Below are 13,448 nucleotides of genomic sequence, written 5' to 3'. Positions count from 1 at the left end.
ATTGGTACTCGATAGTTAATCCCATATAATCAATGGTAGAGCGATAGTGGGGTTGCACGACCTCTTGGAAGCCATGGAAATAGGCTTGGAGGTCCTCCTGAGCTGGTGGTGTGACCCCTTGCAGCTGCACACCAGATGCTAGACAGAATGTCACCGCAACATCAGCGTTGTGCTGCGTGCACTACAAAATTTTTTATTTTTTTTATTTATAATTGCATGGCAAAACGACATCATTTTAGCCATGTAATTTTTTAAAAATAACATGGACAAAACTGTACCCGATAGTTAACCCTATCGAACCTCTTCCCCTAATTAGATTACTCTCTAACCCTAACCCTAACAAACCCCCACCCAATAGTTAACCCTCCCAAACCTCATCCCTTAATTGATATATCCTTTATAATTTTAATGAAATTGATATCCTAAATTAATGTTCTAAGCCCTAGAAAACTATTAACGAATAGTTCGTCTAATCTGGGTAATTGAAGTGCAAGAGCAAGACCGATTGAGTTAGATGAGTGTAGAGGTCTTTTTGTTCCAATAGCTTGACGAATGGGCTTAGGCTGCCTTAAAGAGAGGATGGATAAAATTGCCCATGTGCTTGAGTTCAAGAATCAGGCCCCAAGTGTGTTTTGAAAGGTTCGTAGAGCATTAGAAAACACTTTGGTTCCTTTCACTAATAAATCAAACGATTGTGACAGATTAGAAATATCGCTTGGCTTGGGAAGCTTGTGGCATGGGAGCTAAGTCTTCATGAGTTTAGCAATATAGAGAAATAGCTTGGATTTCAAAGGTTCAGAGCAAGGGGAAAGAGAAATTTGATGGGATTTTGGCTAAGGAAGAGAAAGAGATATGGAAATAGAGAATGAGTGGCTTGAGCAAATCTTCCAGCGACTTGACGAAAGCTTCGTCACTCTCTTGGGTGTTTTGCTAGAAGAGAAAAATGGAATAAATAGAAGAACATAGCTTGAAATTGAAGAGTTCCAGTAGTAAGAGTGGATGCTTGCTTTCTCTAGATGTAGTTATGGGAGAGAGAGGAAGAAGATGGAAGAACACGACTTGAAATTTAAGCTTCCAACAATGAGTAAGGATGCTGCCCGATCTGGCTGAGTTATTTTGCTGGGTAGAAGGTGCCTTCTTTTATAGGCGTTGGAAGCCCCCAATTTTATCAAGTCTTATTCTCAATTTTTCTTCACTTTCTTCCATTCAATCCTTTTTTGTGTAATTTTCCCAACCCAAGCACATAGGAGCAGAGCTTTTTGGGGTTCCAAGACTATCCTGCAGCTGGACTCGTCCATCTGGGTAAGGCGCCTCTTGCTTTTCCTTCTTGTTTTCCCACCAGAGCTTGCAAAAGAAAGAATGGGTAAGTGTGCTTGTCAAAAGGTGATTTACTTCCATCAACACAAGGTTTGCTTGGTTCTTACGATGGTTTGACTTCGATCTAGTTTTAACTGGGATGTGAGATATTTTCAAAAATGCTGGATATTTTATAAGGTGTTGGGCTGGGCTATTTTCTAAGGTGTTGGGTTGTTGGTGTTTTATTTTCAATGGTATGTGAGTTTGTTTTGATTTTGTCAAGCTGCTGGAAGCAGCCTATTTGCTTCTTTTTTTTTTACAAGGTGCTAGATGTTTTGGCTGATGTGGAATTTTCCTAAGTGTTGCAGGCCATTGGATATTTTCCTAAGGTATTGGTTTTTCTCTCTCATGCTTACCCATATGTTTGGGCTTAAGAAATAGGCTTGAGTTTTGGTGCTCCCAAGTAGCCCAAAACTTATATTCCTTGGACTATCAATGGGCCTCGTGAATACTCGTAACCATCAATACCACAACCCGCTCAGCAAGCCCTAGGCATTCGCGTGGCTTGGGCCCACTTAAGCTTGCATGTTATTTGGCGTGCTTATACTTGAGCTTTGCCATATTGTAATGGGCTATGACCGGGCCAAATGGCACTTGACGGGATAATAAGCGCGGTTCATGGAGCTAGTATATTTTACGGGCTTGTTACGACATTTCTGCGTGGCGTATTGCATATTTGCTTGGCGTGACACGTGTGCAAACACATATGATGAACTCTTGCGTACCCAAGTCGAGTTTCTTCCCAAGTTAGGTGTCGTACTGGGCTAGAAATATATTTGAGCCCATCGTTGGATTTTTTGGGCCTCAACAATGAGATATTGATAATTGTAGTTTGTATTATTAGTTTTGCCATGAATTATGAATAGAAGTACTATATTTTTGTTTGGCTTAAATGTTAAAATGGTCCCTGTGTTTTATCTCATAGGCCAATTTAGTCCCCGTGTTATGAATTTGGCCAATTTGGTTCTTGTGTTTGTATATGTTAGTCAATGTGGTCCATTCCTTTAAAAATATAAAATTAATTTTAAAAAAAATGTAATTGATGATAAAATTTTTAATTCAAACTGAAAATGGAATATATTTCTTTTAAATTTCACCTTCCCCAATTCGCGCACACACCTCAACCACCTCCCAAACCCAGCCACCATCACCACCACCACTCCAACCCCAAAACCATAGCCACCCTCACCACCATTCCAACCCCACCTAAACTACAACAACTCTGTGTCACTCTCTCTCTCTCTATCATGAAGATCATCATAGCCAGTCACCGTAAGCTTGACGGCTCTACCGCCAATTGATCATCCTGGCTGTAGCAAAAGTCGATGACATCCAGACCCATGGATCGAGAGAGAGAGAGATGAAGGGTAGAGTATGAGAAAATCTTAAACAGAAGATAGAAGAAAATTTGCAGCAAGAAAAGAGTAAGCATCAATTCTACTAAGAACCCTTTTTTTTTTCCTACGAGAATCGAGACCATTGGAGGTTGAGGTTGTGTGAGTTTTAATCATTTTAGCATTATTATTATTTGAGTTTAAATCTTTACAATTAATTACAAAATTTTAAATTAATTTTAAATGTTCTTTTTTAAGGTTTTAACATAATTTTGACTAAAAGGATCAAATTTGTTAACAGATACAAACACAGGGACTAAATTGGCCAAATTAATAACACAAGGACTAAATTGGCCGATAAGATAAAACACAGGGACCATTTCAACATTTTGTTTTTTAGTGTTATTTTCTTCTTAGAAAAATTTCGACACTTTTATACTATGACCCTAAGAGGTCACAATCCTCAATCCGCCAATGCATCTGTGGTTTATCAAACAAATAAAACCGATACAATAAATGGTTCTAACCAGCCATATCTGGAGACACAGCTATTGTTTCTCAAATGGTCTAAAAGAATAGCCGTTGTTTAATGTTGCATGTTTTTTTATTTTCTTTTTATAGTTTGTAGGGTGGGTAGAGGAGAATAATTAAAGTAATTGCAATATAATACAAAGAATGTCGCTTATATTTCACTCTAATGTTTGTTTTACGCCTAATCTTTGTGGTCCCAAAATGAGTATGGGTTGGAGGGGGAAATGTTGTTATGGATATACATTCTATTTGATTTATTTATTTTTAATCTTGGAGCAGATAAGCTATATAATAATAATTAGTTATATGAAGTAGATACCTACTGAATAAGTTATGCTGGTGGTGCGGAATGAAGTTCTGTGTAGGAACAATGATATATAGCATCTGTATTATTTCTTTTTGCTGGCTGGAGTTACCAGTCGGACGGCATGAGTTATAAATACATACAAATGCAGTGCTCCTTTTTTGATTTAATTATGAGATAATAAATCATTTTAATTTAGTTAAGGAGTTTAAATGAGGTTGTCAACTATGAGCGATAATGAACCAAGGTTTGACTCTTTTTTTTAATATAAGCGATAATTTAAACTATAAAGGGAGAGAGTTTCTCAATATGCCATGAAAATTTGATTCAATGACCAATAATATACAAATCAAAGCTTTTTTTAACTGTGCTAGACCCATTGACACCAAAGTTTGACTCTTAATAAGCATTTCACTTACTATTTTACCTAGTTAGGGGTCAGTGCCACCACACACTCCCCAACCCCATAGGCTTGGTTAATTTTATGAAACTGAATGCGATAAAGATGAATGAAATACTTTGAACCGTGCTTCGGTCGATGCCTCCTTTGGATCTCAAATATTGCCAGCCCTTTAAGCCTTTCGAGAAAGATACACATTCATCCATGTCCAAGCTTGAATTCGTTGCATCTGATTATGCAAGGTGTATGATCAAGTACCAGACCTTAGAAGATCAATGTACAAGATATTCAATAAACATAAAAATAAATAAATAAAAGACCTTAGAAGATCAATGCACAAGATATTCGTTGCATCTCGGGGCTTATTTTCCCCTTCCTTTTTGTTGGCCCCTAGCCCTAGTAGAAGAGTTTGGTCACCACCACCATCCAATAGTCCTATAATATTCACCATCGCACTTATACACTTTAATCCAACCTCATAATTTAAAAAAAAAAGGAGGAGGAGACTTTAAGCAATAACAACTATCCAAGCAAAATATAATTTGGGGTGAATTGCTCCGAGCCATGTCATGCTTACATTAGAGTTTCTCATCCACCAATCTTCATTATTAAGTCCTCATTCAATTTTACTTCCAAAACTCTCCCTCTAAAAATCGGGTGGGCCAATGTCATTGTACCTTGGGAGAAGTAGACAAGAAGATTGACAAACAAGATGAGAAGCACGTTGTGCAGCCAACGACGTCGTTGTACTGCCTAACATAACTCAAATAGATTGTTTGGCAAGTCTGGTACAAGGACAACCAAGTAAAAAGCTACCATATCTCAAAAAGAGAGAAATAAGTTGACACGTGGTATCATCTTGTTTGATTAAAAAATAGGCGAATGTACGACAACAAAGATGATACCTTCCACTTTCCCTTGCAAGAAACGCCCAAAAACTGAAGATAAGCTCAACATTCAACATTTGCCACCATGACAGCAGATCAGATGACAGCTGAGCTGACTGATCAGATTTGAGATACATCCATACGACTGCGTTTTGATCCTTTTAAATAAACTCCCAACATTCCAAGAAGACGCATTCTTGACTTAAAACCCCTTCCAAGTTTTCAATATTTTCCTCCAAAAGCAGTCCAGATTTGCGTTTAGCAGAAGCAACCTTTGAATTTTGATTAATTCTCTTTTAAAAGTGGACTCCCTTTCATTTCTCTTTTAAATAGCCGCCACCCCAGACTTGTCAAAGAGCTAATAATTAGCAGATCAGTGTCTCTCAATTCTATTATCTCATTCTCAACAAGGCGGGCCGAGGCAGATGGCGGTTTCTGATGCAGTGGCTGGGAACTTGACGACGATCTACGTGGCAGTGATCACAGGGATCAAGGCGTATGCGGTGGTGTTTGGTCAGAGCTTCAGTGGTGGCTTTGTGTTAATCGTGTCCACCATCGTGGTGTGCCTTATCCTGATTGCGACTCTGACGTGGGACGTGTCCCGTAAAGCCACGTATGCAATCCGGCGCGACCATTCTGTTCATGTCCACGACATGTGCAAGGGTGGTATTTGCTGGCATGGTGTCGCTGTCCAGTCGTCGGCTTCTGAGGTCCGGCTTAGGCTCCCGCACCAACTCAGCTACGGCTCGTCGTTAAATTGATAGCAGGAATCTTGAAGTGGGTAAAATATCTTTTTCTCGGTCGTTGATGTGTTGATGTGTTGATGTGTTGATGTGTTTGCGTCTATCTACGAACGACGTACATGGAGGGTTTTGCTTTTTGGATCGAGTGAGGAATATGATTGTGTATAAATAATTAATGCGGACAAGGTAATGCAATTGTGTGTTATACTTATAAATAAATATTGGGCTCACACTTCTCTCTCTAATTAACAGTTGGGAACTGCAAGAGTCAGTTGTAAATTAAGCTTTGTTTGTTTTCCCTCCAATAAACAAATAAATAAAAGAACATTTGTCCCAACAAAATTACATTACTTAAAACATCTCCCATTTGAAAACATGACGGTGGCCATGGTTCCATTGTCTGGTCATTTTAGTCACAGCCGACCATAATCGGATCTTCTTCTTCTTTTTTTTCACTTTTCTACGAGTGTTAAGATATAAGATTGTACTAAATTTTTTGTTAAAACAGGAACATATATATTCGCGGGTGAGTCAGTCTGGTGATGGCAAATCCTGTCCTGATCTCCAATGTCAACTCGGATTAGATGTAATCACGCCATGCTTCCATTCGATTTACTTCCCTGCTAGACAAAGTGGAAAGTTTTTCCCCAAAACAAAGCAACTACTACTAAGGCCCTGTTTGATTCATGAGAAATGACACTTATGGATGAGAAATTAATTACTTTCCCATGTTTTCCTCTAGTGCGGAACAAATGGTGTATATGCAATGTGAGTGACTCATCTGTCCACTCACATCTCGCACTATTTATTCCGTGTCAAATAATTTGAGGAAAAAATAAATACCAACAGACCAACAATGAATTGGTATGATAGTGACACTAAACTTATGCTAAAATATTTACTATTTACATAACAAATCAAGGGTATTTTGGAAGGAGTGGCCTAATATTTTGTCAACAAAGAAAGAAAAACTAATACAACCCAGGAACAACTATACTATAATTTGTTGGATGTGACATTATTAGAATTGGAAAATATAACTTTTGTGCACTAGCTACGGGTGCAAGTTGGAATGGAAAATTCGATTCCAACCGATTTTATTTTGAAAATTTTTGATTTTGACAAGTCCAAATCAATTATGACATCTGAAAGTTTCGAAACCCGAAAATTCCGATAAAAATTATTGGATTGAATCTAGAGATTCCAACAAATTTTGAATTCCGAAATATATTGGGGTTTCAAGCTTGTACTACACACAATTACTAATTTTATGTTGAACTAAATATAATTTGATGACCAAATAAACAGAGACAAGTTATTTTATAAAGTATAACAATTTCTAAGTACTAGCATATAATAGTTTTCCAAGCTTATGGTATGAGTTTTCAACTTTGAGTTAATTTAAATCCTTCAAATGGTTGAGCATGTTTAAAATTTTGAACTAGTTTCTGAAATTTTTTTTTAAAAAAACATGAAATATGTAAGTTCCGAAATATTCCAAAAATTCAGAGCTTTTCGAATTGGAATGGGTATTGAAACTCCGAAGTATTTTGGAACAGAATTGGAATATAATTTTCATTAAGATTTTTTTTGGAATGGAATTAGAATCCCCTAATTCCCATCCAATCTGTCCGAAAATCATCCCTAGCACTAGCTCACAATAAAAATTGAAGAAATTATATGCCAAATCTCATTGGGTTGGACTAAAATGTAAAAAAATTAAAATTATTATATGTTGTAAAAAAATTTGTTTCCAAGGTTGGGCTTGGCTATATAGCCCAGGGAAGGTGAGTGTTAATGTAGGGTCAATTTGTGATTGTTGTCACTTTTAAAAAAGAGTGGTGATTTCTCCATTCTAATTTTATCCACTTACACTCTATTTTATAACTAAAAAATGAGTGTAAGTAGATAAAATTGGAGTGGGGAAATCATTACCCTTAAAAAAAAAGTTGCTTATGATATGCTTAAAAATAATTAACTGTAAAGTAAAGTAGCTCTATGTTTGGTAAACAATATTTTTAAAGTGTTGTTAGTACAAAAAACACTCTCAAAATTGTTTGGTAAATTTTAATATAAATCTATTGTAATTGTGAATAATAATTAAAATAGACATCATGTTGAAGTGTTATGCACTAATCATGTGGTGGTAGTGGTGGTGGTGGAGATGACGGTGGAGGTTGAAGAGGAAGTGGTTGTGATGGTGGTGGTGGCAGATGAGGATTTTGTGGTAGTGTCAGTGGCAGTTGTGGTGGTGTTGGTTGAGTTGGATGTGGAGGTGAAAGTGGTGTCATTTTAAAAAATTAATGATGTTATTTTGGGAATTAAAAAATTCATTAAACACTCTTCTATGCTTCTTTTAAAAATAACTTCGAAAAGCAACAGAGAGCTTGCTTTTAAAAGATACTGTCAAAAGGCTACTACTTTTAAAATAAACGAGATATTTTATTTTTACCAAATACTTTAGATTGCTTAACTTTAAAGTGAAGCATGTTTTGGGAAAAAAAAAAACACAATCCTAAACGGGGTCCTAACTCTACCTTTGTACAAAAACAAACCAAAAAAAAAAGAAAAAAGAAAAAGAAAAAAGAGTTCAAATGTGGTCAAAGGCGCTTTCCCTACCGTGCGTATTGCGATATTTTTTCCCACTAAAAATTGTTAATTTGGTACTGAATTCACTTTAATTAATTTTCAATGGTTTGTTGTTATTTTAAATTTTATATAGAACATACATTTTTTATTGCTAAAATCATATATTTTGCGTATTCTTTATACTGAGCTAGGGGTGATATAATTAGGTTTTTTATATATTAAAGAATGAACATTTTAGGGTTTGTTGGTTTGTTTACTTTGTTACACTCACTCATCTTATTGAAAAACCCTTTCTCTATTTATTTTTTTTTGTTTTGGGGTCAAATTCCATTTCTCTCTTATTAGTTATTGCATTTACGGTACCAGCCACCTTCCACGCCCATATGGACCGCTAATTGTTTTGTCCAAAAATTTGTTTCGGTCGAACATTGTTGTCCAATTTACATCATCAAATTACACTCCATCCAACGGCTCAAAACGCAAGGCAAGCAACCACCCAGCAACACCAAAGCGTTTCCCGTACACAATTGACACTCTCGGCGTACAGGTCCTCAAGAATCTAATCTGCAGCCCCCACTTTCTCCGCTCCTTCTTCTTTCGTTTGTCGTACAAGGTCTTTCTTGGCCGTATCGGACATCTTCAAAACCGACACGCAATGGCTGAAACTCCATCTCAGTCGCCACCACGATCTGTGCCGGAGGCGGAGACGGAGACGCTGCAGTACTGGTGCTACCACTGCAACAAACGCGTTTCCATCGAAACCCTCGCCAATCTGCCGGACATCATCTGCCACGAGTGCAAGAACGGGTTCGTCGAGTCGATACCGGCTGTGTCGTATGCACAGTCGGATCCTCCATCTGAATCGACGGATCAGGTTGACGACCCGACTTTCGGCTCTCCCTTCCTCCAGGTGCTCCGTTTAATCGCTCAAGCGGCGCGTGAAGAGGACGCTCCACCACCGCTGCCACAAAATCCTTTGCCCGAGGATGATTTCTTCAGGATTGAGATGGACGGGTGGGACAACGACGAGGACGAAGACGATGCGCACAGTGTTGAGTTTCACAACCAAGGAGGTGAGGAAAATGAAGAAGCCGGGGAGGAAGTAGAAGACGAAGAAGATAGATCGGATAACGAGGATGAAGAGAACCAGGAGGATCAGCAAGAGACCGATGAACAAGACGTGAGACGACGTCGTCGCGATGTGCTTCGTCTCCGCATCCGAGACATTGCGACCCGAGCAAGGACCGGCAGGAACCGGATTCTGGACTGGGCTGAGATCTTGATGGGACTGGAGGACAACTCGATCGAGTTCCGGCTTGAGGTACCCGAATCGGACCGATATATCGGCAATCCCGAGGATTACGTGGACGCAGCTGGCTATGAGGCTTTGTTGCAGACCTTGGCTGAAAGTGATAACGCTGGAAGGAGAGGGGCTCCACCGGCGTCCAAAAACGCCGTATCTGAGTTACCGACGGTCAAAATTGCGTCGGAGGATGAGGCCTTAGTGTGCGCCATATGCAAGGATATGGTGAATGTTGGTGAAGTGTCGAAGAAGCTGCCATGTGGGCATGGGTACCACGGTGATTGCATTGTGCCTTGGCTGAGTTCCAGGAATTCTTGCCCGGTTTGCCGGTTCGAGCTGCCCACCGATGACCCTGAATATGAGGAGCAGAGGCAGAAGCGAACTGTGACTATCAGTGCAGACGGAGCTTCCGGTTCTGGTGGAGATAATTCGGTCTCCCATTGATTCGAATCGGTATCACTGTTTCTCCTATTACAACCCTCTTCCCCTTCTCATTTTTCCTTTTTCTTTTTGTATTTGTAATTTATTTACTTGCTTTTGTTTGTTTATTAGTTTAGTAGACGATTCTAAGAAGAAATTGAGATCTGTTTTCATTTTTTTCCATTTTCTTCTGGATGTAAATAATAATTTAACTCAATTTGCTGGTGGTATTTGCTCATGTTTAATTTTCTACGTCTTATCATATATGCTACAATATACAAGGACTGTTTCTTTCTCTTTAAGTTCTTATTTTGTGCTTGAAAGAGTATTAAGTTCTGACTTACTGTTTTCCCAAAATCGTCTTGTTTAAACCCGTTGTTTTTGTTTTTGTTTTTTATATTCAGAGACACTGCAAGCTGCAATTTTCTGATTCTGTGCTTTCCACAGTTGTAATGCATCTCGTGGAAGTGTATGCCCTTGTCATATTATTACCTGGATTGTGTGTTGTTTGCTCTGGAAGTGTATGGTCTAGAGTCTTGAAAATGGATGAAATGAATTTGATTTGTAAATTTGTGTTTGACTTCGATATGTATCGCCCCCCTTTGTCATGAGAGTTCTATGTGGCGGGAACTTGTGGCTCCCTCTACCCCCTCTTTTAAAAAATGTGATAATGGTACCCTTTTAATATAGATGGATGCAAGCAAGGGCTGTCAGGTAAAGAAATGCTTTGCTGAGTTGTGCTTAGGAGTTTGATTATGAATTGGCAAAATCCAATTGATATGATCTGCTTTATTATGTTTTGGTTGTGTGCTTTGCTCTGCTATGCACTTAACTATCTAGGCATTTTCCATGTATCTAATGTAGTGATTAAGGGTTGTCTCCCATCTCTCCCTGAAATTGAAATTTGAATTAGAGTGTTACCAGTAAACTTCTTCCGCATTTCTGTTCAGAATCAAATGGCATCATCTTTACCATTTGTTTTCAAATAAAGCAAGGCTGGATATTCATGGATTTAAAAGTGCTGTTTCTTTATTTGGTAAGCATAAGCTTCATGTAATAAGTCTTTATTCTCTGTGCATTTGGTCATCATAAACGCCAATAGGAAAATATTATACAAGCTGAAGAACAATCGACTATATCTTTAGAATTTTGAATCGTCTGACTCAAATGATATCGAGCCAAAATGGAAAGGGATGAGATACTGCAACAATTGATGTCTGATATGAGAATGCCTCAAGTCAGTCCAGCTAGACTGACAAATTGGTGGAAGAGGTTGTCCCTTAAGGTGAACCTTCCAATTTGAGCATCCACTTGACTTATTTGAATCACGAAGTTAACTAAAAGGCATGTCTTGGAGTTTATAGCAGTCGGGGAAGGGTTACCAGGAATTTCTGTTAGTAGCTAATTGGCAGGCCGCGAGCATGTTTGGTTAGTTTGCTTGTTTGCCAAAGACTCGTTAGTAATTGCAATGTCATTTTAGAATGTGCTTGAATTTTGTTTTGATGAGGTGAATTATGCAGGATTAATCGTCAGTTTTGTTATTGATAGAGGGTTAAACTGCTGATCATCAGTATAAACGATGGGAGTATTTTCAACTAGGGTTCATCCTTGCACACGGTGTATTTTGAAAGAAGCGCAAATCATACAATTGATCGTTTAATTGACGCTATCACTTCAATCCTAGAGTTTACCGATGCAAATTATATTTGGGCACATTCAGTTGGGTGAGAAACACTATAGCTTTCACTTGAAATTAAAATTAAGATTTTTCGGGGAAGGTCACACGTCGGAGTTGGAAGTTATCCCGTCTTTTTCTTTCGGAATACTTGACCTCAAGTTGATTTGGTCGAATAGGAAGCGGCGAGGACAGTTTCTACTTGTACATATATAATGCAACCAAAGTCTTCTTTGTACCACATACATACCATCGAATTCGACGCCACGCCACGCCGGGTTTTTACAACAAAATTTTCAATTTCATAAACATTTTATGAGGATTTGTAAGTAAACATTTTGGTTCGTAATAAAACTGTTTGGTCAAAATTTCCTTACATTTAAGATAAAATGCAGCTTGATGAATTAATCATTTTTCAAACCGGGAAAAAAAGAAAAGAATCACTGCCTAAATGACATTGCAATTGAGAGGCCATTGGCCATGATATAAACAACTTCTTGCTTGGCCCAAAAAGCTTGTAAACAGCGTATCCTTCTTGTATAATGTATAGTATGAGCGTGAATTAAGGTTAAGGCCTGTACCAGATCTTCTGGGTTGGGATGCTCTTCGTAGAAGGCTTGCAGACTTTGAACAGCTATTAGAATATGAGCGAACTAGGGTTGGTCCCAGATAAACTCCCTCCGATGGTTAAGTCGGAAGTGGTAGTAAGGTGGAGAGAAAAGAAATAGGGGTCGTTTGGTACACAGGCTTGGCTTGGACTGGCTTGGACTAAATTTAGTACCATGTTTGTTTCATTTAATTCTAGTCTTAGATGGGATTGTTAATACCGGGCCCACCAAAAACACCTCCTTAGGAGGGGACTACTAATCCCATGTAGAAAGGGAGGATTAGCTAGTCCTATGTTTACCAATGTATGAGATGCATATATTATATTGTAATACTAATAACATATATTATTATTATTATTATTATTACATACACATATACTATAATGTACATATATACATGTATATACACATATACAAGTATATATATATATATACACATATATACATATATAATATAGTATAAATACATATAGATATGTGTATATATTATTATTATAATATACTCATATACACATACATATTAATATTATAATAATAGCATACATGTATACATGTATATATGTAATATATATTATATTATATATTAATGTACATATATACACGTATATACATGTATATATATAAACACATATATACATATATAATATATATACATATATGTGTATATATTATACCCATGTATGTATTATAATATACATATACACACGTATATAGACATATACATTATATATTTATACTATATGTATATATATATTATAATATACATATATACACGTATATACATGTATATTATTATTATTATAACATACCCATATATATTATCTATTATAATATACATATGTATATGTATATGTATTATACCCATGTATATATTATAATATATAGATACACCTATATACACATATATTATATACATGTATATACGTATATATATAATATATATTATAAAATACATGTATATACATATGTATATATAATATACATATATATACATACATATATAATATACATATATACACGTATATATATATATGTATATTATTATTATTATTATTATTATTATTATAACATACCCATATATATTATATATTATAATATACATACATATATATAAATATATGTATATGTATTATACCCATGTATATTATAATATGCATATATACACCTATATACACTTATATATATGTATGTACGTTTATATTATTTAAAATATATAATATTATTATAATATACTTATATACATGTATATACATATATATTATATATATTATAAAATACATATATACATATATATATAG

At 36.6% G+C, this 13,448-nt stretch overlaps 2 protein-coding genes across 2 annotated transcripts; both read left to right on the top strand.

The window, feature by feature from the left end:
- LOC18788943 lies at positions 4,804 to 5,912 on the top strand. The gene has a single exon (XM_007225853.2). The coding sequence runs from the start codon at positions 5,238 to 5,240 to the stop codon at positions 5,571 to 5,573; it is 336 nt and encodes a 111-aa protein (XP_007225915.1). The 5' UTR covers positions 4,804 to 5,237; the 3' UTR covers positions 5,574 to 5,912.
- LOC18791630 (E3 ubiquitin-protein ligase CIP8) lies at positions 8,514 to 10,162 on the top strand. Its single transcript, XM_020554581.1, has one exon. The coding sequence runs from the start codon at positions 8,800 to 8,802 to the stop codon at positions 9,889 to 9,891; it is 1,092 nt and encodes a 363-aa protein (XP_020410170.1). The 5' UTR covers positions 8,514 to 8,799; the 3' UTR covers positions 9,892 to 10,162.

The sequence above is a fragment of the Prunus persica genome, chromosome G1 (assembly GCF_000346465.2).
Source record: "Prunus persica cultivar Lovell chromosome G1, Prunus_persica_NCBIv2, whole genome shotgun sequence".
In the NCBI taxonomy this organism is placed as follows: domain Eukaryota; kingdom Viridiplantae; phylum Streptophyta; class Magnoliopsida; order Rosales; family Rosaceae; genus Prunus; species Prunus persica.
This window is presented reverse-complemented; position numbering and strand designations above follow the sequence as displayed.

Bases quoted from the DNA above. Each gene is read 5' to 3' on its own strand.
- LOC18788943 (XM_007225853.2), top strand. From the start codon at position 5,238: ATGGCGGTTTCTGATGCAGTGGCTGGGAACTTGACGACGATCTACGTG.
- LOC18791630 (XM_020554581.1), top strand. From the start codon at position 8,800: ATGGCTGAAACTCCATCTCAGTCGCCACCACGATCTGTGCCGGAGGCG.